Below are 26544 nucleotides of genomic sequence, written 5' to 3' on the forward strand. Positions count from 1 at the left end.
TAATAATAATAATAATAATAATAATAATAATAATAATAATAAATTTTATTTATATCCTGCCCTCCCCAGCCGAAGCCGGGCTCAGGGCGGCTAACAACAATAAAACAGTACAAAAGTACAGCATAAACAACACTCTGAAATCATTCATTATAAAATTAATTAATTCAAGCCACTGGCAACCATTGGGCCAGAGCTCCGTGAAGATTGCTCAGGGAGGGAGTCAGGCTGTGCCCTGGCCAAAGGCCTGGTGGAACAGCTCTGTCTTGCAGGCCCTGCGGAAAGATGTCAAGTCCCGCAGGGCCCTGGTCTCTTGTGACAGAGTGTTCCACCAGATTGGAGCCACAGCCGAAAAAGCCCTGGCTCTAGTTGAGGCCAGCCTAACTTTTCTGTGGCCTGGGACCTTCAAGATGTTTTTATTTGAAGATCGTAAGTTTCTCTGTGGGGCATACCAGGAGGGGCAGTCCCGTAGGTACGAGGGTCCTAGGCCGTATAGGGCTTTAAAGGTTAAAACCAGCACCTTAAACCTGATCCTGTGCTCCACCGGGAGCCAGTGCAGCTGGTATAGCACCGGATGAATGTGATCTCGCAGCGAAGACCCCGTAAGGAGTCTCGCTGCGGCATTCTGCACCCGCTGGAGTTTCTGGGTCAGTCTCAAGGGCAGCCCCACGTAGAGCGAGTTACAATAATCCAGTCTGGAGGTGACCGTCACGTGGATCACAGTGGCTAGGTCAGGGTGAGAGAGGTAAGGAGCCAACTGCTTAGCTTGGCGGAGATGAAAAAATGCCGCCTTTGTTACAGCTGCAATCTGCGCCTCCATGGAAAGGGAGGTGTCGAAGATTACACCCAAACTCTTAACGGACGGTGCTGGCACTAATTGCGCCCCCGCAAAAGATGGGAGTTGCCCCCCCAATCCCATATCGTCCCGTCCCAACCACAGGACCTCTGTCTTCGAAGGATTTAGCTTCAACCGGCTCCCACGTAACCATCCAGCCACAGCTTCCAAACATCTGGTCAGTGTGTCTGGGGCCGAGTCAGGATGGCCATCCATCAACAGATAGAGTTGGGTGTCATCGGCATACTGATGGCAACCCAGCCCAAAACTCTGAACAAGCTGGGCGAGGGGGCGCATAAAGATGTTGAAAAGCATCGGGGAGAGTATCGCACTCTGAGGTACTCCACACACCAAGGAGTGGCGCAATGACAATTCCCCCCCAAGCGCCACCCTCTGTCCCCGACCAGAGAGAAATGAGCGCAGCCATTGAAGGACTGTGCCCTGGATCCCCACGTCGGCAAGGTGGTGGTCCAGAGGTTCGTGATCGACCATGTCGAAAGCTGCTGACAGATCTAGAAGAATCAGCAGCCCCGACCCGCCTCGATCCAGCTGTCTATGAAGATCATCTGTTAGGGCAACCAAAGCCGTCTCGGTCCCATGACCAGCGCGGAAGCCGGACAGGAATGGATCCAGAGCCAATGTTTCATCCAGAAACCCACCAAGCTGTTCAGCAACCGCTCTCTCAATCACCTTACCCAGGAACGGAAGATTCGAAACCGGGTGGTAATTGGATAGATCTAAAGGATCTAATGATGTTTTCTTTAAGAGCGGGCGCACCACTGCCTCCTTCAGTTCCCCTGGGAATGTCCCCGTGCCAAGGGACAAATTGATGATATCCCCCAGGAGGGCCCGCACCTCGTCTGGACACGCTGTAATCAGCCAAGACGGGCACGGGTCGAGAGGACAGGTGGTGGGCTTTCCAGCTCGGAGGAGTCTGTCCACATTGGCTGGGGATATCCGGTCGAAGTGGTCCAATACTGGACCCGAGGACAGTCGAGGGGCCTCCAGTTCCTTTATTGTATCCAAATTGGCAGGGAGGTCATGGCAGAGCAACAAGACCTTCTCCGCAAAAAAGCTCGCAAATGCCTCACAGCTGTGTGTCAAATTGTTATTTAAATTTGGCTGTCCCTCAAGGGACGTTAAAGACCTGATTATACTAAATAATTGCGCTGGGCGAGAGCTAGCGGATGCAATGGAGGCCGAGAAGTAAGACCTCTTAGCAGCCTTCACCGCCATCTCGTAGGTTTTCATAAAAGCCCTATAAGATGTTCTTGAGGCTCCGTCACGGGCACCCCACCATACTCACTCTAGCCGTCTGAGGTCCCGCTTCATTTTCTGGAGCTCCTCGGTAAACCAGGGAGCCTGGTTTCTGCGGGGTCGCAGAGGGTGCTTAGGTGCAATCTCATCGATGGCTGCCAGGAGCTGGGTATTCCAGCCCTCAACAAGCTCAGTCAATGAGTCGCCAGGGGGAGCAAGGTCCCGCAAGGCTTGGCGGAATCTATCAGGGTCCATCAGCCTCTGCGGGCGAGCCCAAATCGGCTCGCCACCTAAGCAGGGTGGGGGTGGAAAGTCAATCCTGGCTTTCAGAGCGTAGTGATCAGACCATGGCACCTTCATCGAAGGAGACATGATCACATCTATACCTACGCCAAAGATCAAATCCAGCGTGTGGCCTGCTTGATGTGTGGGGCCCGAAACAAACTGGGAGAGCCCTAGTGTCGCCATGGAAGACACCAGGTCCAGAGCCTGTGAGGAGGGAGTGGCATCAGCATGGATGTTAAAGTCCCCCAATACCAATAGGTTAGGGAACTCCAAGGCCCAGCCGGCCACCGCCTCCACTAGGCCTGACAGGGTGGCTGCTGGTGCGCTAGGTGGCCGGTACACCAGCCAGACAGCCAAGCTCTCCTCGGAGCCCCACACTAGGCCAACACATTCAATGCCGGGGATCAATGGCGATGGTAGAGCCCTGAAAGGACAATCTTCCCGGATTAATAATGCCACCCCTCCCCCCCCCGGCCCACAGTCCGCGACTGGTGGAGGACAGAGAAAAACCCGGGGGCGCCATCTCTCGTAAGGTAACTGTTGCCCCTTCGCGCACCCAGGTCTCCGTCACACAAGCCAGGTCAACCCCCTGCGAGATAAAGCAATCTCGCAGGGTGGCGATTTTATTGCCTATAGACCTGGCATTGCACAGCACCAGTGACGGGGGTGAGTAATCCTTGCTTACCCTACCCTCATCCCTCGGGATGAGGCGCAGATTGGAAGGGGTACGAGCGTATCCATATCTCAATCCCCTTCGCCTATAACATCTGCCCCCACCGCCATACCTCCCTCGCCCCTCCACGGTAGCAATCCCAGGCCTCATAGTAGCCTCCATTGATGGCAATTAATGTTATTCTTTCGCAGCCTAAAACAATAAAACCTTAAAACAATAAAAACAAAAAACAAAACCAACCCAGAAAACAATAAAACAAAATAAATAAAAACTGCAAAAATTACAAATTCATCAAAATCTAACAAATTCCCAAGCCCACCCAAACATCCATCCCACCCCCATATATAAAAAATCTAAAGGGAAAGGAAAATATTTAATAATAATAATAAAAATGTTAAAAAGAACTCTGCACCCCTCCGGGTCCTCCTGGGCAGTAGCAGCATCAGTGGCAACAACCATCCTTGTGAGGCCCCACCCTGGGCCAGATAGTAAGTGGCAGGAGCAGTCCTTGTGAGGCCTGTCAGGCCCTCCCTGGGCCAGGTGGTAAGTGGCAAGAAGGAGCAGGGCCCTCAGGCACTCACCACAGGGGAGTCTTCCTGGGCAGCAGAGCAGTCCTTGTGAGGCTTCAGGCCCCGCCCCAGGCCAGAAGGTAAGTGGCAAGAGCAGGGCCCTCAGGCACTCACCACAGGGGAGTCTTCCTGGGCATCAGAGCAGTCCTTGTGAGGCTTCAGGCCCCTCCCCAGGCCAGATGGTAAGTGGCAAGAGCAGGGCCCTCAGGCACTCACCACAGGGGAGATGGTATTTGACCCCTGTTAAACTAGCAAAGATTTATCATAACTGTGATAACCTATGTTGGAAACGTAAAGAAAAAGAAGGAACTTTTTATCACATGTGGTGGACCTGCCCCAAGGTGAAAGACTTCTGGGAAAAGATTTATAATGAATTGGAAAAAAAAGTTGAAATATACATTTATAAAGAAACCAGAGGCCTTTCTTCTTGGAATAACAGGTTTGGAATTGCCCAAGAAAGATGTTAAATTATTTTTGTATGCCACAACTGCTGCTCGAATATTGCTAGCTAAGAAGTGGAAAACGCAAGAACTACCAACTGTGGAAGAATGGCAGATGAAGATGATGGACTTTTCGGAGCTAGCCGACCTGACCGGAAGAGTCGGCAACCAGAATGAGGAGGAGTACCAGGAAGAATGGACGAAATTTAATGACTACTTAGTTAAATACATTAAGTTAAATTAATTGGAAAAAGCTTGCAATTACCAGTTAGGCTTAGGATTTAATAATTCCTCACATTACTTATTTATGTTTAGTGCTGAATTGGGAAGAAAGACTGATGTTAAGTGATTAAGTTAAGATTTTAAGAACTTTGATTTGGAAAACCGTTAAAATGATATCCATTGAAATTCAACTAGGGGGATACAAGGAAGTCACTTAACAATGTTAAGAAGATTGGTTTTAATAAGGTTATGATTTATGTTTGTCTGTTTGTTAGTGCGTTTATTAATTTTGTGAAAATCAATTTTTAAAAAATTGAAAAAAGAAAAAGAAAATGTCTACAAGTAGGCAAGGTTTGTGGCAACTGGAGTAAATCTTTAGGCTATTTCTCAAGGCCCACAACAATGGGGCGTGATGTTATTCCGATTGGAACATGTTCCCCAACTGGCCAGGTGTGCTCTCCTGAACTTGCATGCTCTATTTTTTCAGAGTGATATGCAGAAGGCTGCATTTGAAGCCCTCCAGGTGAAGAGGGACCTCATGCACTGCCAGATCAGAAATCAGGTGAGTGGAAATCATGGGTTTGCAGGGACTGGGATTGGGTGGGATGAACAGTTGACAGTTTCTCACTTGGTCCAGCTTCCTTCTCAAAGCCATTGGAACAAGGGGAGCTCTCTGGGGCTCTGGACAGCTGAATCCTCTCCCTACCTCCCTCAGGCCCAGGAAGGTCTGCCTCATCTCCGGGGGCAGGGGGGAAGGGGCTCCATTTGCATTTCCATCCCACGGCAGCCCATGAACAGCATGATCTCCATTATTACACTGGTTGTCACGTATACGTTTCTTCATTCATTTTAATTTGTTTCTGACCTGCTTGTCAAATCCATTCTGGCCAACATGTAACACATTGCTTCTTAAGGTCAGGCTGTCCCCCACCAGGGGCAGTGAGCTGTTGCCAGCGGTTTGAGGTGGTAGAGTTTGCAAGGTTGTTGGCGCTATCCCCCTGCCCGACCCTTAGCACTTGGCTAGCTGGGGTCCAAAGGCTTTTTCTTTTGCCCAGGGAGAGGGTTTCCTGAGAGGTGCTGGTGTTTGTGGTCTTCCCTGTTCTCTGGTGGTTTTGCTGAACTGTAACATGTTATGTACTGAAGTTCTCACCCTGGGCCAGCAGGGGGATACTGTAGATAGTTATGCAAATGAAGGATCGAAAGTGACATTCAGTGATTGGATAGTTTGTATGCAAATGAAGGATCGAAAGTGGCTTTCAGTGATTCCTGTCGGGAATCAAGCCTTTATTAGGAGAAACTGGCAACTCTCCAGGCACCCGGCTTGATCTCCTGATGACCTCCCTGTCTGCATTCCCCAGCAGGATACAGGCTAGGTCGCGATAGGCGATCCTTCCCAGCGTGAGAAGAACACACCCCCTCTTTCCTGCCCCCCCGGGCAGGGGAAAGAGATAGACAGAAATGTATTTACATTCCTTTATTTCTGTCTTTCCAGCGTTACAAAAAACATGACTGCTCTCTTCAAGCTCCAGCAGTCGAGAGTGAAACACTTCCTGTACAAGAGCAAAAGGAAGAGCTCATATTACACTCTGAGCTAATTCCGGTGCATTGCCCTGTGAGTTGACTGTCCCTCTGTTTCCCACGGAACAGTCCTAACATTCCATCATGTGCTGTTTTCAAGCTAGCAGCTCGCGGCTGCATTGCTTCTATATCGTAACATACTCCCCCATATGAATCAATGTGCGCTGCGAGCAAAGCTTGATCCAGAGAAGAAAACAAACAGTTGTTATATATATAACACTCCCCTGTTGTTTCAGTTCCACCCTTGGAACTACCCGCCACTGGTTTCCCCAGTGTACCTCTCTGGTTGTCTGACTTCCAAGGAATGAGTGCATCTGCATTACCTTGGCTAGGGAATGTAGTGTTACGCTTAGCAACTCCCTGTTGTGTCTTTGTCTCCGACTTAGACACACCTTTAACCTGTCTTGAGTTGTCAACAATAGTAACACATGCTACAGCTGAGTTAGAAAACTCTTTTGAATACCTCTTGGGTGGTACACCCTTTGTAACTCTCTCGGACCTGCGTATGAGGTGCTGATCCTCTCTGCTCACTGGTTCAGTCTCAGGACTCTTTGGAGAACCAGTTCCAATAGTAAACAGTGGTTCATCCTTCACCTGTGAAGGTCTATCCATTGTGTGAGATTTCCTCTCAATGACTGTGTCAACTGAGCTCTTTGAGCTATCACTGTTACTCTCAGTACCACTGTAATCAGTAAAATCATCATCATCATCATCATCATCTGAATTTTCCTCAGTGGGAAATGTGTGAACAATTACTCTCTCCTGTTCAGGAGCACTCTCTAGAAATTTTGTGAGAATCACCTGGCCAGATTCAGACAAAATTACTCTGTAGAGACCCTTTTCATAACCCACAAAAATGCCTCTAGCATTCTTTACTCCACCTGGAGCATCAGATTTGACATGAGACCCAAAAACCATAAAATGGGCAACAGAAGGTTTTCTGTGGAATAGCTTTTCAAAAGGAGAACTTCCTAAACCTTTTGAAACCTTTCTCTCTTTTTTTTAAATAAATATTTATTAAGGTTTTCACAATATTACAAAATGAAAAAAGAAAAAAAAAAGAAAAAATACAAAATAAAAATAGTTTAAAAACAATTCAATCTTTCTGTCACTTATCTTTCATTTGCTTGTTTCCCAGACCTCCTCACGCCTCCCTTTTTTGTATTCCAGTTCAATTTATTAGTTCAGCAATTCCTTTCCCTCCTTATTTTATCCTGATCTTTAATCTTAATATATTATAGCATTAAATTTTTACCTGTTAAAAATCCATTTTTTCATATTCTTTTATACCATTACAGCTAGAAACCACTTAACTTCAATCCAACATCATTCTAGCATTCATTAATTTTGCAGTATTTCTGTAAATAGTCTTTAAATTTCTTCCAATCTTCTTCCACCGACTCTTCTCCCTGGTCTCGGATTCTGCCAGTCCTTTCCGCCAATTCCATGTAGTCCATCACCTTCATCTGCCATTCTTCCAGAGTGGGTAGGTCTTGTGTCTTCCAATACTTTGCAATAAGTATTCTTCCTGCTGTTGTGGCATACATAAAGAAAGTTCTATCCTTCTTTAACACCGATTGGCCGACTATGCCCAGGAGAAAGGCCTCTGGTTTCTTCAAGAAGGTATATTTAAATACCTTTTTTAATTCATTATAAATCATCACCCAGAAGGCCTTAATCCTTGGGCACGTCCACCAAAGGTGAAAGAATGTACCTTCAGTTTCTTTACATTTCCAACATTTATTATCGGGCAAGTGATAGATTTTTGCAAGCTTGACTGGGGTCATGTACCACCTGTATATCATTTTCATAATATTCTCTCTTAAGGCATTGCATGCCGTAAATTTCATACCTGTGGTCCATAACTGTTCCCAGTCAGCCATCATTATGTTATGTCTAACATCTTGTGCCCATTTAATCATAACAGATTTCACCGTTTCATCCTGAGTATTCCATTTCAACAGCAAGTTATACATCTTTGACAAAATCTTAGTTTTGGGTTCTAACAGTTCTGTTTCTAATTTTGATTTTTCCACCTGGAAGCCAATTTTCTTGTCCAAATTATATGCCTCCATTATCTGATAATAATGAAGCCAGTCTCGCACTTTGTTTTTTAGTTTTTCAAAACTCTGCAATTTCAATCTATCTCCATCTTGTTCCAAAATTTCCCAATATTTTGGCCATTTGACCTCCATATTGAGCTTTTTCTGAGCTTTCGCTTCCATCGGTGACAGCCACCTTGGGGTTTTGTTTTCCAATAAGTCCTTATAACTTATCCAGACATTAAACAATGCTTTCCTGACAATATGGTTTTTAAATGCTTTATACGCTTTGACCTTGTCATACCACAGATATGCATGCCATCCAAATACATTGTTAAAACCTTCTAAATCCAAAATGTCTGTGTTTTCGAGAAGCAGCCATTCTTTCAACCAGCAAAAAGCTGCTGATTCATAGTAAAGTTTAAAGTCTGGCAGGGCAAATCCACCTCTTTCCTTTACATCTGTTAGTATTTTAAATTTTATTCTAGGCTTCTTGCCCTGCCAGACAAATCTAGAAATATCTCTCTGCCACTTCTTGAAACAGTCCATTTTGTCCACAATTTGCAATGTTTGAAACAAAAACAGCATTCTAGGCAATACATTCATTTTTATCGCAGCAATACGGCCCAGCAGTGAAAGCTTCAAATTTGACCAAATTTCTAAATCTTTTTTCACTTCAGCCCAGCATTTTTCATAGTTGTCTTTAAATAAATTCCCATTTTTTGCTGTCATGTTAATCCCCAAGTATTTGACTTTCTTGACCACTGTTAAACCTGTCTCATTCTGAAACCTCTCTCTCTCAATTGGTGTTAAGTTTTTCTCTAAAACCTTGGTTTTTGACTTATTCAGTTTAAACCCTGCAACCTGACCAAATTCTTGAATCAGTTCTAAAACCCTTTTGGTACTAGATTCTGGCTCCTGTAACGTCAATACTAAGTCATCTGCAAATGCTCTCAATTTGTACTGTTTGGCTCCGACTTGTATACCTTTAACCAACTGGTCCCTTCTTATCATATTCAGCAAAACCTCCAGTACCGATATAAAAAGTAATGGGGAGATTGGGCAACCTTGTCGTGTCCCTTTTTCTATCTTAAATTCTTCCGTCACCACATTATTTACAATTAATTTAGCCTTTTGTTCAGAATATATTGCACCTATACCGTTTTCAAAACCTTGGCCTACCCCCATACCCTGCAAGTTCTTCTTCATAAAACTCCAAGAAATGTTGTCAAAGGCTTTCTCCGCATCCACAAATATTAAAACTGCTTTAGTATTTATATTCACTTGTAATTTTTCTAAAATGTTGATTATGTTTCTCACATTATCCGATAGATGTCTACCCGGGAGAAAGCCTGTTTGGTCTTTATGTATCTCTTCCAGTAGCACTCTTTTTAATCTTTTAGCCAAAATATCTGCAAAAATTTTGTAATCCACATTAAGCAATGATATGGGGCGGTAGTTCTTAAGCTGCGTCTTTTCAGTCTCTGTTTTTGGTACAAGTGTAATATACGCTTCTTTCCACGACTCTGGTGCCCTTTTCCCATCCATTATTTCATTACAGACTTCTTTCAAAGGTTGTACTAGCCATTCTTTTAAAGATCTGTAGTATCTGGAAGTCAGTCCGTCCGGTCCTGGAGATTTACCTAGTTGCATATTCTGAATGGCATCTTCTATCTCCTGTTCAGTTATTTTATAGTTCAACATTAGTTTATTTTCTTGGGAGATTTTTTGTAATCCATTTGTTTTCAAAAATCGATCTAAGTCAATTTCTTTCTGTGGCCCTTGTGTATATAGTTGTTTATAGTATCTCTGGAAACAATTTCTGATTTCAGCTGGGTTCTGTATATTCCTTCCTTCCACTTCTAGATTAGTAACTGTATTTAATTTTTGTCTTTTTTTCATTTGCCAAGCCAACAATTTCCCACATTTATTAGCCGACTCGAATGTCTTTTGTCTCATTTGTTTGATTTTCCATTCTATCTTCTGATTCATCATTTTCATGTATTGTACTTGATGTAACTTTATTTCTCTCAAAATCTCTTGCGACTTTGGTTTTGCTCTCAATTTCTTTTCACTTTCCTTTATTTTCTCCAAAATTTTATCCTTCTTCTCATTTTGGGTTCTCGTCTTCAATGCATTCTGTTGTATTAAGAACCCTCTCATAACAGCTTTACTTGCGTCCCAGATTACTCTTTTATCCACATTGGTGTTCATGTTTATCTTGAAATAATCTCTCAAGGTTTTTTGGGCCTTCTTAAACACTTCTTCATCTCTAAATAAGGTGTCATTCATCCTCCATCTGAAGGAACCAGTTGGTATTAGTTTCATCTCCATCTTTACAGCATTATGGTCGGAGCAGGTTTTTGGGCCGATTTCCGCTTTTCTTATCTTTGGTGCCATTCCTCTAGTTACCCATATTTGGTCAATTCTTGTCCATGTCAGTTTGGCTTCAGAGAAGAAGGTTCCCTCTCTAGCTAGGGGATTCTTTGTTCTCCAGATATCAACTAAGTCCAAGTTGTCTGTCATCTCAAAAAAAGTTTTCGGTAGTCTGCCGTCCTTAGTGACTACCTGTCTTTGTGCCTTGTCCATGTGTGTAGATACCTCTCCATTCATGTCTCCCATCAAGATCACATTATAATCCAGATAGTCCATCAATGTCTCATGCAACTTTTTTAAAAATTCAGATTTCCCCTCATTTGGTGCATATACTCCCACTATCAAAAAATTTTCTCCTTGTGTTTGAATTTCAATTGCCACAAATCTTCCTTGGCCATCTTTGAAGATAAATTTCGGTAATAGTCTTTCCTTTGCATAAATCACTACCCCTCTTTTTTTAACCTTGTCCGATGAAATAAACTCCTGACCCAGTCTTTTATTAATCAGTAGTTTCCTGTGTAGCCTTGTTACATGTGTTTCTTGTAGACAAATCAAGTCCAATCGTTCCTTTTTTAATAAATGAAACACAGATCTCCTTTTCTGAGGGGAGTTCAAACCATTACAATTCCAGCTTAATAGTTGCAGAGCCATGATGTAGTTACTTTGCTTCTCCTCCAACTGCACCCAGTGCCTGTTCCTGATCTGTTGGTGGTATCCCCTTCTTCAGGTGGTCTTTTAGTTCAGGAGGTAAACCTGGTATGTCTAGAGTTTCACTTACTAGTGCTCTTAAGTCTTCTGCAGCTTCCTTCTGCAGGTCTTCTCCGTGGTCTCTCCAAAATCTGTCTTTGTCATCCTCTGATCTTATTTTTATCTTCTTCTTCTTTTTTTTAAAATGATATTTATTAAAATTTCAAAAGATACAAAAATTACACAAAAACAAAAAAAAATACAAAAAGTAAAAATACAAGAAATAGAAAGTACAGAAAAAAGAATAAAAAACAAAAACAAAACAAGTTCATTATTTTCAGACCCTTCTTTTCATTGCCTTCTTTCGTAGACCTCCTCCTCCTCCCTTCCTTTGTATTCTAGTTATTAATTATCTCAGCAAATCCTTTCCTTTCCATGTTTCATAAAATTATATCATTACATTACCCTCGACTAATTTAATCCTATCTTTCTATAATAAAATAAACCTTAAAGTTTAAAACTTAAGTCTTAACCTTACCAGCTTTTTATAATCATAATATTCTTTCATAATTCTTTATGCATCTTTACTAAAGCCAGGTAATTTCTTCCAACATTTTTCTATCATTCACCAACTTTATAAAACATTCTAATAATAAAGAAAGAGAAAAAGCAAGATATAGACAAGTCCAATCTTTATCCAACGTCCCTTCCTCCTGGTTCCGGGGTTTGTCAGTCCTTATTCCCATCAGTCTAACCCGGTAACCTTATGTCCGAGGCCCTCAGGTCACTTCCATGGCCCTTCCACGGCTCTTCTTCATATTTATAACTGTAATTTCCCTTATCTCCTCGTGGTAACTCCAGCTTAACAGTGTCTCTTGCTCGTGGTAACTCCAACTTAATAATATTTTTAACCCTTCTCGTCAGATCAGACCCTTTTCCGTATTCATCGCTGCATTCCATGTAGTATTTAAAAGCATGTTTCAAGGGCCCTTAAAAATTGAGAGCCCCCACAGTCCCAAACATGTCGCAGCCCATTACCATGTTTAAAGAGTCCAGACATCCCAACATAGGGGGGTCAATCCAGCCCCCCATTTCCAAGCCACACCGAACTTTCCCTTTCCAGATCTGGCTTTTTCCAAATTCATTTGTCCAGTCCGGAGGATCATACTCCTGTTGGGTCTGTTCTGTCAAAACATACTCCTCCTTTTCTGTCGAAACACACTCCTGGTTTAAATCCTGAGTAAGCTCCACATGTTTTCCCACAGTCTGGTCAAAACATTCCACTGCCTGTTTAAGATTTCTAGTCAAAATGGCCATCCAGTTCACCTTATCATGTAATTCTTCCAGTAGAGCATTTGTTTTGTACAAAGCGCAGACCAAGACTTCTGAAAACATTGTCCTGCACTGTCAAATACTTTCCCACGGTTATTTTGTAACAACTGTCAAGTTCCCTGGAGTTAGTTACAGCTTCACAAGCTCCCCCTAGGGGGAAGACTTATGTTTATTTTTGCTAGAAAGTTTCCTCCCCCCCCCCAAATACTTAAGATACTTTGTCCATATATATTCCTTTAAAATGCGAAAGGGAACAGTGGAATCACAAAGTTTCTCTTCTTTTAGCTGTCTGTCAGAAAACAGTTATCTTGGTAAACTCACGTCAGTCCTGACACCCCGCTCCAGGATCAGGACGGAGGAAAATAACTTCCTTTTGCAGTTATTCAAATAGTCCGGGGGGAAAAAAGATTCCCAATTTAAAATGTTGAAATCCACTCTTTTAAAAACGATTTTCTGAGCTCTAGTGTAAATTGCCTTTGCTTTGTTCTATTTACAAAAGAACGAGAGGGTGACTTCCTGTTTAGCCCTTCCCGCTCCGTACCAAATTGAATAGATTTTTTTTATAGTCCAATTCTGTCCTCACAAATCTTTATTTTGATATCCCATTTGTTCAAATTCTAAGTACTCACGGGTGCTTATTTTAGAGTCCAAATTGTCCCAGGAAAGAAGGCAGCGCTCTCCGGCAGCAGCTATGCGGCTTCGCTCCACGGAAATAGCGATTGACTCACAGCACCGCGCCACTTCCCCCTCCTCACTTTGGAGCCCGTTGGTGGGTTCCTTAGCGGATTGGGGGGGCGCTAAAGGTGCCCGCCGAGTCCCACTGTCACAGGCTTCATCCGCCTGTGATTTTGAGGGGGTCCCCGCTTCGCCGTAGCGGAGTAGACCCTGCTTACCGCGGAGCCAGTCCCTCCAGTTCAGAGGGAGTCCGCCATTGCCGGTGGCGCCACCCCGGAAGTCTTGTCCTTATTTTTATCTTCTTTCCTTTGTAACTAAAGGATAGGCCTTGAGGGAATTCCCACCTAAAGATGATTCCGTTACTTCTCAACAGGGCAACCAAATCTCTGTATTTGGACCTAAGGTCCAAAAGATGTTTCGGAATGTCCTTAAATATCTCCACTTTTGACTGGTGTATTTCCAAAGTCTTCTGGAAGTGCAGACTCAAGATTTTGTCTCTCTCCTCTTTTGTTCGGAGGGTGATCAAACAGTCTCTCACCCTGTTCTTCCTCCCTCCTCTTCCAAGCCTAAAGGCACTCACTATCTTGAAGCTATCCTTCTCCAAATCTGGGTTCCAAAAGTCTGCAAATTCCTGTGTAAGAAAGTCAATCAAATTGTCTTTCTCATCTTCGGGTACAGCCCTGATCCTTAAATTCGTTTGTTTTTCCTTCAACTCGATCATAGACAATATTGATCTGTGGTCTTCAAGTTGTTTATGTATCGGTGGTATCTTCTCTTCTACAACAGTGGCTGTAGCAGTTGCTATTTCCTTTGCCTCTTGGGCTGTCTTTCGTGTTAAGGTAGATTCCTGCAGTAATTTCTGAATAGTTTCTGTATTGGTATTTACCTTCTGTCCCAAATTATTAATACTTGTAGTGTTTTGGTCTATTTTACCCGATGCCTCGGCTACTTGTTTGCTTATTCTTTCCAAAGATTCGTTGATTTTGCCTAGTGCCTGAGCCACAGCATCTTCAGCTGCCATTCCTTTGGGTTTAGGTTGTGCCGATGAGGTTACTATTGGTAAACCAGAAGGCCCAGATGTCGATGCTCTTCGTTGCAGCCCACCTTCTGTGCGAAATAGTCTGCCAGACCTTGTTGCTCTTTCCTGTAACAAATCTATCTTCTCCTTCCCATCTGCCATAACCCTCAAGATAAAACCCAAGGTCAGTCTCACGATCAGAATTTGTTTTGAAGTGGAAAATTCCTGGCCCCACTGCTATTGTAGCATTTTCAAACTTCCTCTAGGGGGACACAGTAACAGTCAAAAGTATCTTAAAGTACTTAACTTTTTTTTTCCTTTAGCCCCCCAATTCACAAAAAGGACAACAGTTTCAATCTCAGTTATTTGCTGTTACTTTAAAACCAGGAGAAGCCAGGCAGGAATATTGTATCTTACTTGTATCTCTGATGCAGAGTTAACTGTCAAAAAGTACTTTCAGCAACAGCGCGTTTCACAATACGGCTTTCTTACTGTTCACCGGCAACCCGTTCCAGGGTTTTGAGGGGTGGATTTTAGCTTCTTTTCCTCTTTTTTGCAGGAAAATACAGTCCAGACCTTTCCCCCCTCCTCTCCTGCAATCAAGGGTGGAAAATCGCTTGTTTGATGTTCGGATTATAGACCTTTTCCGACGTCTTTTAGGGTTTCCGCTTACAAGTTCATTGCTTTACTCCGTTTACAAGAACAGAAGGCAGACTTCCTGTTTATGCCTCTCCGTTTTGGTGCCAAATTATTCATAAAATTTGTAAAGTTCCTTTAATTCCGAAATTAGCCTACTCACGGATCGTTGTTTTGCAGCCAAATTGTCCCAGGAAAAAGGCAGCGCTCTCCGGTAACAGCTACGCGCCTTCGCTCCACGGAAGAAGCAATTGACTCACAGCACCGCGCCACTTCCCCGCTCCGCTCCGGAGCCCAGAGCTGGGCTCCTTTGCCAATTGGGGGGGGGGGGCGCAAAGGGTGCCCGCCGAGTCCCACGGTCACAGGCTTCACCCGCCTGTGATTTTTGAAGGGTCCCCGCTTCGCCGTAGCGGTGCAGACCCGATTTCCGCAGAGCCGGTTCCCTCCAAGTCAGAGGGAATTACCGATGGCGCCACCCCGGAAGTCCCTTTTGAAACCTTTCTCAACCAAGAGTAACAATAACACAATAACGATTCCGCCCAATACTCATGTGGCAAATGTGAACTCAGCAATTGTGCCTTCATGCCATTTTGCAATTCTTTGTTCACTTGCACACAGACACTTTTGTTCCATGCTCCTGCAGAAACAGCAGTCTTGTGCCTTATCCCTTTCTTATCCAGGAAATCCTGAAAATCCTGCAAAAGAAAATCTGGCTTTTCATCTGTGAAAAGACAATCAATGTTAGCATCATGAACATTTTTAACTGTCACAAAACTCTTTAAACCTTTCTAAGGCTTCTTGTGGTTTGTGCAGTATGTATATCCACACATAATGAGAGAAATAATCCACACACACAAGATAATATTTTGCAATTCGGCTGGCACCTTTTGCGCCTCCCCTACTCGCGGGGAAACCCTGTTTTGGGGATCCGGAGCGACGTGGGGTGAGTGGCGCGGTGCTTTGAATCTACTGCTTCTTTCACAGAGTGAAGCCGCATTGCTGTTGCCGGAGAGCGCTGACTTTTTCCTGTGGACAATTGGATTTCAAACAACTACTCGTGAGTAAAACGGAAAATTTGATTCTTAAATACTTTAATTTGGCACTGAAACGGGAAGGTTATAAACAGGAAGTCTGCCTCCCGTTTTTGTAAATAGACTGAAGCAAAGACGTTACAAGTTAAAGCCTTTGAAAGCTTTTGGCAAAGGATTAAATTTCCACCGGTTTAAAACACAAAACCCCCCTTGGAAGCAGGAGAAGAGGGGGAAATTTTGGGTCTAGTGAGCCTGCAGGAGAGAGTGAAAAATCAAATTACCACTGTTCTGAACCTGGGAACGGGCTGCCAGATGACGTTTGGAGAGAGTGCATTTGACAGAACGGATTTGACAGCTAGCTAAATAAGAGTAAGATACTGTTTCCATTGTCCTCTTCTGCGTTTAAAAAAGAGGAAAAGTAACTGAAAATTTATCTTTAATGCTTGAGTGGTGCCTGAAAGAACTGATACAAGTGGAGACTGTTTCCCTCTAGAGGGAACTTTTGAAACTGTTACAGGAGTGTAACTGGGGGATTTCCAGCTGCAGATAAGGATTCTGAGAACCAGAGAGTGACCTTGGACTATTTAAAAATGTTGACAGGAGAGGCCATTGTGACTGTTTTATGTAAGATAAGCTGTTCGCTGGGACAGCTTCACAAGAAGATGGATGACATGACTTTTAAAGTTGATAATTTGGAACAGAAAGTGACCAATTTGAGTCAAAAAGCGAACACCAACACAGAAATAATTCAGGACTTGGTACAGGAACCCATTTTGGCAGGACAAATGGTGGAGGAGAAGGAGGAGAAGGAGAATGCTGCTGTTGTTGAACATAAAATAATACAAGTGAGATCTGTGGCTTTACAGAAGCAAATTGAGGACTATAAGTTGAGGCCTTCTATGATTGAATCTAGGAAAAGTCAGACTCTGAGGAATGGATCCCAGCTTGAATTAAAGAAGGAAAGTTGGAAAGAGCCCTCTATGCAGGGATTAACTGATTTTTGGGACATGGACTCGGGCCTGGAGGAGATTGAAGTTTTGGGGGCCTTTGGACCTGGAGGAATCTTGAAATATGCCCTGAAATACTTTATGGACTGTAGCTTTAACTATGGAAATTTAGCTGATCTGTTCAGAAGGAAGAAAAGGATTGACAGGTTGGAGTTTCCCCGAGATTTGCTCTTTAGCATTAAAGAAAATGAAGAAGACCTGCAGAAGGGACTTGGAAAAGAGTTAAGAGCCTCGGACATAAGATCACCAGGTTGATGGACTTTATGGAGTTGACGGAAAGGACTGGCAGAATTCGAAACCTGGGAGAGGAGATGGTGGAAGAAGATTGGAAAATTTAAAGTTTATATATAGATTTATGGTAAAACTAATGAGTGATAGAAAAATGGTGGAATGATTTTTTATGGGCTTAACAGAAATGTTATAAGGAGTTAAGCATATATAAGTATTTTAGTTTTAATGGAAAATAAGGTTAAAAAATACGTTACTTACAATATCACAGAAAATGGAGAAAGATGGAAAGGATTTGCTGAAACAATTAATAAAAGTGGAATACAAAAAGGGAGGTGAGAGGAGGTAGAGGAAACAAGGGAATGAAAGATAGAGTATGGAAAAGAGAGGATGTATGTTTTTAAATGGTTTTTGTTTTGTTTCATTTAGGGTTAAGGTTAGGGAGGCGGTTTGTTTAGTTTAGTTTAATGTGTTTAGTTTTGAGTTTAGGTTGTGTTTTGTATTGTCTATATATTGTATTGTATTGTTTTTTTTTCTTTATGCTTTTCTCTTTTGTTTTTTCCCCCTGTTTTTTCTTTCTTGTTTTTTTTCTCTTTTTGTAATCTATAAAATAATAAATATTATTTTTAAAAATAAAATAAAAAGAGATAATATCTTGCATTTCCTCTAGATGGTGCTAGAGGACCAATCACATCAGCATACACTCTCTGAAAAGCTTTGGTTACTTGCGTCGTCTTCTGGACGTTTTTCTTCATACCTGCAAGAGCAATCATGTTAGACTCAGATGCATTACAACTTACGCAATCATTTTGATCAAAAGTCAACAAATACAGTCCATCTTTCTCTCTGGCAGAAAGATACAGCTCTCCATCTTTGAAGATTTTGCAGCTTTCTCTATCATAGGACAAAATCAGTCCTTTCTTTGTGATCTGCGGAACACTCAGCAGATTGAACTTTAAATCAGGAACCAAATACACATTGCTAATAGTTAAGTTCAGACTCTCAAGATACACAGTTCCAAACCCGGTCACTTTCAGCTCCTGGCCATTGGCCTGTTTCACAGTGAAGCTTTGCTTCTTAAACGTTGAAAACAGTCCTCGGCGCGATGTCATGTGTTGCGTGCAACCCGTGTCAAGAACAAAAGTGTTCTCCGTTGAAAATTCGGCTTTTGTTGACAGCAATGCTTTTGCATGTTTCACCTGGGACTTGGTACGACTTTTGCCTGACGCCTCAGGCTTTGCATAGCTCCCCTTAGCTCCTTTCTGTTGACGTGGCTTCTTACAATTCCGCTGAAGATGCCCAGTCTGTCCACAATTGTTACAATGGACAACGTTCAAAGCAACAGCCTGTTCTTCACTAGCAGTAGCAGTGGGGGTGTCAGAACTTCGAGCTTCTCTCCCCCTGTCTTTGACATCTATTGCAGCAAGTCTGTCTCATTCAGAACCACCGAACAAATTCTCTCCGCCGTAAGATCTCGGGCAGGTAGAGAACCAAGCTGACTTGCAACTGTTTTATAAGTCCAATTAAGGCTGTTAATAATCATGAAGCAGAATATCTCTTCCTGGAGAGGGAAATTGCGTTGCGCCATCTGCTGGCGTAAGAATTTCATCTCTGTCAGATGCGCTTGTACATCTCCATCAGGCGCTAGCCTTAGATTGGTCAGCTTTTCAAAATGCAGCAACGCTGAAGAACCAGCATCTCTTTGATGTATTCTACACAGCGTTTGCCAAATCTCACGCGTGTATTCCAAATCCTGAATATGCACGAGTTGATCATCTGAGATACACAGAATTATGGCCGTCCTGGCTCTCACCTTCTGTGAATTCCAACCTGGCGTTGGAGCAGCAGGGATGGGGTTATCAATAACCCCAAAAATCCTCTGATTCTGAAGCAGGGCTTTCATCTTTACAGACCATGAGGAATAATTGTCATTAGTCAGTGGAGGTGGGTAAGATAAGCCTTCCCCCTTCTTGGCATCCATTTTGAATCCAAGCCTCAGCTCTCACTCTCAAGCCTGTAAAATTCCAAGAGTCTATTGGCTGTTCATTGCGTTGCACTTGGCAGCTAAACGCAGGCTGTTTTGAAAGTCCCTCCAAGAGCAGTGAGATAGCAGACAAAACAAACACTGTTTTCCCAGTGTTTTTCCAGCCTCTCACTGTGCCAGCCTCACTTCCGTGTTGGCTAGTAACTTTCCACTTTACTGACGTTTCGTTGCTTAGCAACTGGACATTCCAGGCTTGAGCAGCAAACCTTATCAGTCCCAGGAATGTGAAGAATGTGGCTCTCTCTCAGTGCTGGTTTTTTATCCAAAAAGCAGCTTTTGTGAACCAGAGAAGAATCAATCTGCGTTCACTTTTTTAGTCCATAATTCAGCATACCTTAGGGGTTCCGTTGCTCCTGGCTTATCAGCAAAAACGTCTGCTTCGGAGCTCGGCCATCTTTTGTAGCTTCCATCCACACGCTACCATATCTTCCTTTATCTCCTTGCAGAGGATGAATTACGATCCATCAACCTCTATTGCTGATTTCATGGATCGATGCCATCGGCTCCGTGCTACCAGATGTCGGGAATCAAGCCTTTATTAGGAGAAACTGGCAACTCTCCAGGCACCCGGCTTGATCTCCTGATGACCTCCCTGTCTGCATTCCCCAGCAGGATACAGGCTAGGTCGCGATAGGCGATCCTTCCCAGCGTGAGAAGAACACACCCCCTCTTTCCTGCCCCCCCGGGCAGGGGAAAGAGATAGACAGAAACGTATTTATATTTCTTTATTTCTGTCTTTCCAGCGTTACAAAAAACATGACTGCTCTCTTCAAGCTCCAGCAGTCGAGAGTGAAACACTTCCTGTACAAGAGCAAAAGGAAGAGCTCATATTACACTCTGAGCTAATTCCTGTGCATTGCCCTGTGAGTTGACTGTCCCTCTGTTTCCCACGGAACAGTCCTAACATTCCATCATGTGCTGTTTTCAAGCTAGCAGCTCGCGGCTGCATTGCTTCTATATCGTAACAGTTATGTACTGAAGTTCTCACCCTGGGCCAGCAGGGGGATACTGTAGATAGTTATGCAAACGAAGGATCGAAAGTGACATTCAGTGATTGGATAGTTTGTATGCAAATGAAGGATCGAAAGTGACGTTCAGTGATTGGATAGTTTTAGAAAGTTGCAACAGTTACATTGTTCTGGGGCTCTATATAAGCAGGCTGACTGAGCTCCTCAGTTCTGTTCTGTTCCAGCTTACAAATAAAGAGCTGCTTTGGAAGAATCGCTGTGTCGTCTGATATGTTCACCCACAACTTAACATAACAAGCATCCAGTTTCTCTCAGAAACCTCCTGGATGCTCAGTTGCTCTCGAGTGATCCTAGGCTGGCCAGCTAACTAGTGGGAAGAGCCATAGCAGAGTGGCAGAGCACCTGCTTTGCATGCAGAAGGTCCCAAGTTCAATCCCCAACAGCATTTCCAGGTAGGGCTGAGACAAGACTCTTTGCCTACAGCCCTGCAGAATGGCTGCCAGTCAGTGTAGACAATCCTGAGCTACATGGACCCAGTGGTTTGGCTTGGATAAGGACGCTTCCTATGTTCCTAAGCTACCTCCACTTCTAGAGTGAAGTGTGTGTGTGTGTGTGTGTGTGTGTGTGTGTGTGTTTTATCTCAAGGCTGGGGCAACCTGTGACCCTTCAGTTGTTGCTGGACTCCAGTTCCTATCAGCCAGCATGACCAGTGGTAAGGGACAATGGGAGTTGTACTCTGCCACCAGCTGGAGAGTCACAGCTTCCCCCAGTCCAGGTCTATTTCAAGTGTGTGAAACCTTGTGGCTCTCCAGATGTTGCTGCACTACAACTCCTATCACTCCTCTGCCACTGACTGTGCTTGCTGGGGCTGCTGGGAGTTGTAGTTCAGCGGCATCTTGCGGGCCAAAAGTTCCCCAGCCCTGCTTTAGCTGAAGGCTTGCACCTGGCCTTTGAGGAAAGGGCACCTCAGTTCCCAGGATAAGGTTTTCCCTTGGTTTTAGGAGAGCAGGGTATTTCATCATGATTTGTCAGGGTAGGGGATTAAGCTGCATTTCCAAAGACTCTTTGCGGCGGGCTTTGTTTATCCCCACATCTTTGGCCAGGGTTGATGAGAGTTGTGGTCCAAAGCATCTGGAGAATTTCAGGTGGGTGAAGGCTGTTCTTGAGGTTCCCACTTGCAGTTTGCACACCACAGCGTCCAGCTGGTCACCATGAGGACTCCCTTCCCCAGAATGAAACCCCTCTTGGCCCCACACCAGTGACAGGCAAGGGGGGTGCTGTGGGAGAGACCTCCAGGTGCTCAGCTTAACTCTCCTTGGGCCAAATGAGTGCTAGAAACCACAGCGATGCAGTTATAGGACCAAGGTGCGAACAGCAGAGAGTGGAGTCCTTCCCGATGCAAGTAAAAACCAAACAAACCTCCCCCTCCCCTCTTTGTTTCATCTTCTGCCTAGATTAAGTTAATGGAGACAGAGTTACTGCAGCTGACCCAGCTGGAGTTAAAGAGGCAGCAGTTGGACACAGAGGTGCTGCATGTACGTCACCCTCTTTTGGACCTCTCCCTTGGTTCACGTTCTTCCTGCCCTGCTCTTCCTTCTGCTTTCTGAGGTGTCTTGGTGCTCGAGGCAGGAATTTGGGGGATGGGATGGGGGATTCCCTGGTTTCTGCCTCCTGGGGCTTCATTTAGCATGCGCTGCAAACGCTACTGCTTTTGAAGACCTGGGGATCCTTAGGAATAGCCTGCTGTAGTGTTCAGAGGGGGAAGTGGTGGGTGGGCTGACAGGAAAAAGGGGTTGAGATCTGCTGAGCATTCCACATTTTTAAATTTGAACCCCCCCTTTTTTGCTGGTTTTGCTTGGGGTGTGTGTGTGTGTGTGTGTGTGTGTGTTTGGTTGTTCTCAAATCTCCACTCCAAAAGCAACATCCCCAGAGAGCACACCATCCTCTCCATTTGCTCTCCTTAGCCAGCGGAGGATAGAGTGTATTAATCACAATTAGTATCCCTGCTTTTATTTTACAAGGTGGGGGAAAGTGGTGGGTTGGGGAAATCCAAGCAAGGTTCTGGTTTTCAGGGTTTCAGAAAGATGCTCGAAAGTAGGGGGGGGGGATCAAAGCCTGCTGAAATCTCTGAAGCCAGGGCAGGAGCTGAGCAAACTGAGCAAATCTTTGCCCTGTGGCTAGCAGAACAAATGGAGTGATGCAGAATTTCAGCTTCCATCCACCCAAGTGAGGGCAGAGAATTTGGGAGTAGCCAAAAACCATTTGGGGGACTCTGCATTAGCCATCCTTGTTGTAAACCAGGCAAGGGAGAAACCTTTGCCTCCCCTCCCCCGAAGTTGGTGGACTGCAGCTCCCATCTCCTCCTGGCTGGAAACCATGCTGGCTGCTGGGGCTGCGTGAAGTTGCAGTTCAGCAACATCTGGAGGGCCACAACAAATTGCCTCCCCACCTGCTTTAAACAAACCTCAAACAGAAGGTTCTGTATGAGGGTGAGGGAACCTCTGGCGCTTGTGTGACCCAGCTTAGCTCCTTTGAATCTGTGTTGCATCTGGAGGTTGGGGAGCAGGCAGTGGAATATAGAGATGGGGGGAGGGTGCATCCAGGATGGTCCAGGTCGAACTTCAAACCCTAGAGCTAGGACGATGTTTGGACGCAGCCTTCTAGGTGGGGAACATTTTACAGCAGCACTGCTTCATGGGCAGCCTTCCAGGGGCCCCATGCCAGTGGTGGGTGGGTCCAGAGGCAAAAGTGGGTGGAGCAACTGGTGTGACTCTTTGTTCAGTATGCTACATTCGAGTAGCGGGAAAAGTCAGAGGTTCACACGCAGACACCTCCCTCCCTCTATCTCCATCAAGGCAAGCAAGAAGCATTATATCCCAGTTCATGGGCACATCCTGGGGTGGGGGGATGCAACCTGGGGAAATAGGGCATGGCTTGGGGAGAGTCTCAAAGGCCAGGTAAAGACACCTGGAGGGCTGCCTTCAGATCCCAGGAATCCTATGGTTCCCCATTGTGGATGCAGGCTTGAGCACCCCCCAAAAGGTGGCTGGAGCAGCCTCTGCTTTGGAAGGCTTGCACTAAGAGGAAGAGCCAGCTGTTTCCTCTGGGGGCAGCCACTTCCACTGCTGCACAGCCCTTATGGTGCATGCTTCCTAATGCCTGTGTGCTGCATTTCAGGAGGCAATTGCAGAGCAGCAGCAAGCCCTCACCTACCTGCTATTAGAAATTTCAGCTCCGGTCGTCCGAGCTGATATGGCTCATCTTCCTTTGAGCCCAGCAGAGCATTAAAACAACAAAGTCCACAACGGAAGGATGAGGCAGGTATGGTGTTACATTGCTATGCTTTATTACTAAGCTATGCAGAGAGTAAAGAAATATACATCTCCTCTCTGTGAGAAGCAGAGAGCAACTGAACAAAGGAAAACGAAAGAACAAAAGAAACAGGAAACCAGTAACGTCACATCCCGTCTCCCTTTCCTGTGAGAATCCAACAGTATCTGGACTGTGGAATGTAAACACAGTCCTGTGACTTGCAAGCAGCTGCTCAGTGAGAAACAGAAACTAACACCTGCTGCAGCAGCTGCTGAAGGAGAAGAGGCAGTGGGAAGAAGAGCTGCAGGCCATCTTGGTAAGGAGACAACTCACCTGTGAGCCAGGCTGATTCTCTCTCTCTCTCTCTCTCTCTCTCTCTCTCTCACACACACACACACACACAGGCTCAGCCTTCTGCCCGTTTCCACACCTGGTGGCTTTGCCCTTCTCTCAGAGGTGCTTTGGAGGAGGCCAGGTGTCAGGCTACACTCTTGGAGTCAGCAAAAGCTGCACATGATGATCATTTGTTTGATTGTATATCCCACCTCCCCCCCCCCCAGAAGCTCAAGGGAGTCATGCATTTGAACCCTGGTCTCTCCCAGATCCTAGTCCGACACTCCTAACCACTATACCACCCTGGCTGGCTGTTTCTCTTCCTTGCAGAGGGAGCTGGAAACTAAGAGTGAGACAAAGCAAGAGAACTACTGGCTGATTCAGTACCAGCGGCTTTTGGACCAGAAGCCCCTTTCACTCCGGCTGCAGGTGACTGGCTAGCAGAAGTGCTGGGGTGGAGAAGGTCGTCTCTTCCATAGGCTTCACTGGGTCTGGCAGCCCCTTATGGTTCTGGCCTCCTCTTTCACCTGTGGCAGGTTCCAGGCTTCCTGGGTCTGGGTTTCCCAGTCAAGAGGCCACCTGGTAACACTGCTCTCCTTTTCCTTTGAAGGAGGAAGGACTGGAACGGCAGCTCGTGGAGCTCCTGGCAGACCTGTCAGCCGACCAGTATACTCCCATCTTTGCACATCACCGGATGTAGCTCAAAATGCTAAGTGCCATGGTCCCAAGTGACTTGACCATGGTACGTGGGGAAGTTTAGAGCAGGAGTGGGGAACCTCAGGTCCAGGGGCCGGATGCTACCTTTATGGCCTCTCTGTTCAGCCCTCAGAACTTTCCTCTGGGCCGCACCACTGGAGGCTGGGCACATGGGGTGCTCTCCCCCCCCAGCTTCAATCTGCCCTCACTCAGCCAGCCCCCACCTGCATACCTTCTCACAACCAGTCCAGGGGGTGGAGGTGGCACAACCTCTCAACTTCACCCTGCTCTTAAGTCTCAGGGTTGCCCCTTGCAGGGAGGAGGATGGGGACAACTTTAGAATGAGTTGACTCTGTCTGCGATTGGCTCTGGCTCTGCCAGGCATGAGCTCTGGCTCCGCCTACCATTTGGGCGCCCTGCCAGTCTTGATGGGCATCCGCCACCTTTCACTGGACTGGACCGTAATTTGTACTGATATAGAAGTTCCACACACAGTGAAATGGATAAAAGTAAACCTGGGAGAGAACCATGCTGTTCAGAAGGCTCCTTTCTGCGCTCTGCCATTTGCTTATGTCCTCTTCCAGATGGGGGTCACAGAGACAGGCCTGCAGCACTCCATCATCCAGAAGGCCCGAGAGATCCACGCCGTGGCTGAAACCATCCCAGGTAACTTGCTGGATCCTCGCTCCTAAGGACATAAGCTGCCTTGCACAGAGTCGGAGCAGGGATTGAGGTTTGGCACAAGCCCCATTCCCCTTGCCATCTCTCATGAGCTTGTTTGGGGGGGGGGTGACATTCTTCCACTCCCTTTCAGCCCAGCTCATCAGCAAAGCATCCACTCTGCATAAAATTGCTTGTTCTCAGTGACCAGCTCCTTCCAATTGCTTGCAGAGTTGCTGAAGCCTGCAGAAGAGGCAGAGCTTGCTGCTCCGGGGACCAGCAGAGAGCCCCCCACCGCCATGGCTCCTTCTGCCTCAGCACCAGAAGACCACCACTGTGAGTGTGTGATCTGCAAGGAGCGAGAGGTAGGTTGACCACCACCCAGGAGCTTTGAAAGCTTAACCTGCATGCCAGGCAGAGTCAGTGATCCTCAGAGGCATCAGGGAATTAGCATGACACAATGGAATGCTACTCCATCTCTATGCCACAGCTATAGAAGGCCTTCCTAAAACCCATCAATCCTAATCTGTGAAGTTTCTCAAGGCCTGATCCAACAGGGATCCTCTGCTGATGTTCTTATCTTGTGCCTGAACTTGCTTTTTTCCTCCTCCTTCCCATCCCTTTTTCCTTGTGTGTTATGTCTTAGATGTCAAACCTGAGAGAAGAAACTGTTTTGTTTGTCAGATGCTCTCGCAGGCTTTTTTGTGCAGGTATGGTGGTGAGGATGAAGCGCAGGATCAAAATACTTTGGAATAAAACCCTGATCTCTGACAACATGTGTGCAAGGGGCAGGTGGCGAGGAGGCCCTGCTGTTGGTAAGAGCCGTGGTCCTAGCATTTGCCTCTTCCTCTTCTTCTTCTCTTCCCCCCAGGCCCAGGTGGTATTCCTGACTTGTGGCCATGCCTGCTGCTGCCAGACCTGCTCCGAGGCCCTGAGCACCTGCCCGCTGTGCCGCAAGGACATCGTCCAGCGCATCCATCTTTTCCACAGCGGATAGCCCCACATGGGGATAGCGTCACTCCCATCATGTGCCCGCTTCTTCCCCCTCAACCTTGCGCACTGGGTTGCCAGGGGTGGGGTGGGATCAATGATTCTTTTGGAGTGCTGTGTAGGCCAGTCCGGGATATGCACTACCTCCTTGCTCTTTGCGTAACCATCACCATCCTCTGCTCATAGAGCATGGCTGCAATTCCCCCCCTCCTCAACTCTCAGCTGTTGGCTGTGGCTGCTCAAAGGCCAAGATGGAGGCACATCTCTGGGCTGAGGGCAGAATGGTGCTTGCAGTTCCTGAAAAGCTACCCGCACATTTTGGGGAACAGGCAAACACCACATCTTCTCTGGCAGCCTGGCAGGGGTTATTTAAACATGCCAGTCCCAACCTATGGGCAGAGTGGGTTCTAGGAGCTTCAGTACAGGAGAAGAGATTCCCTGCTGTCTGCCCACCTAACGAATCAGGGCTGGTGTGTGTGTGTGTGTTTCTGTGGCTGGGTTTTAGGCCACTACTGGCTGAGCTGCAGCAGCACCCAGTGGAGCAAAAGTGCCTGGAAGCTGTCCCATCTGTCACCCTGGGAGAGAGTGGTTGGTGATTCCCAGCCGTCCAGCATCCAGCTCCCAATCTAGACCACTTTGAACTCTTTCCAGGC

General features: G+C 45.7%; 1 protein-coding gene across 1 annotated transcript in view; it reads left to right on the top strand.

Moving 5' to 3' along the window:
* LOC308467630 (E3 ubiquitin-protein ligase LRSAM1-like) overlaps positions 1 to 26043 on the top strand; it is a 67781-nt gene extending 41738 nt beyond the window's left edge. The window contains exons 9-14 of the mRNA XM_080989366.1: positions 4766 to 4840; positions 21355 to 21435; positions 23475 to 23528; positions 23876 to 23974; positions 24156 to 24241; positions 25694 to 26043. Of these exons, the coding sequence (XP_080845492.1) occupies positions 4766 to 4840; positions 21355 to 21435; positions 23475 to 23528; positions 23876 to 23974; positions 24156 to 24241; positions 25694 to 25898 (600 nt within the window). The 3' untranslated portion in view covers positions 25899 to 26043. The remainder of the gene's footprint in view (positions 1 to 4765; positions 4841 to 21354; positions 21436 to 23474; positions 23529 to 23875; positions 23975 to 24155; positions 24242 to 25693) is intronic.
* The last annotated feature ends 501 nt before the right edge of the window (positions 26044 to 26544 follow it).

The sequence above is a fragment of the Podarcis pityusensis genome, assembly GCF_964106645.2.
Source record: "Podarcis pityusensis genome assembly, chromosome: W".
Taxonomy (NCBI): Eukaryota; Metazoa; Chordata; class Lepidosauria; order Squamata; family Lacertidae; genus Podarcis; species Podarcis pityusensis.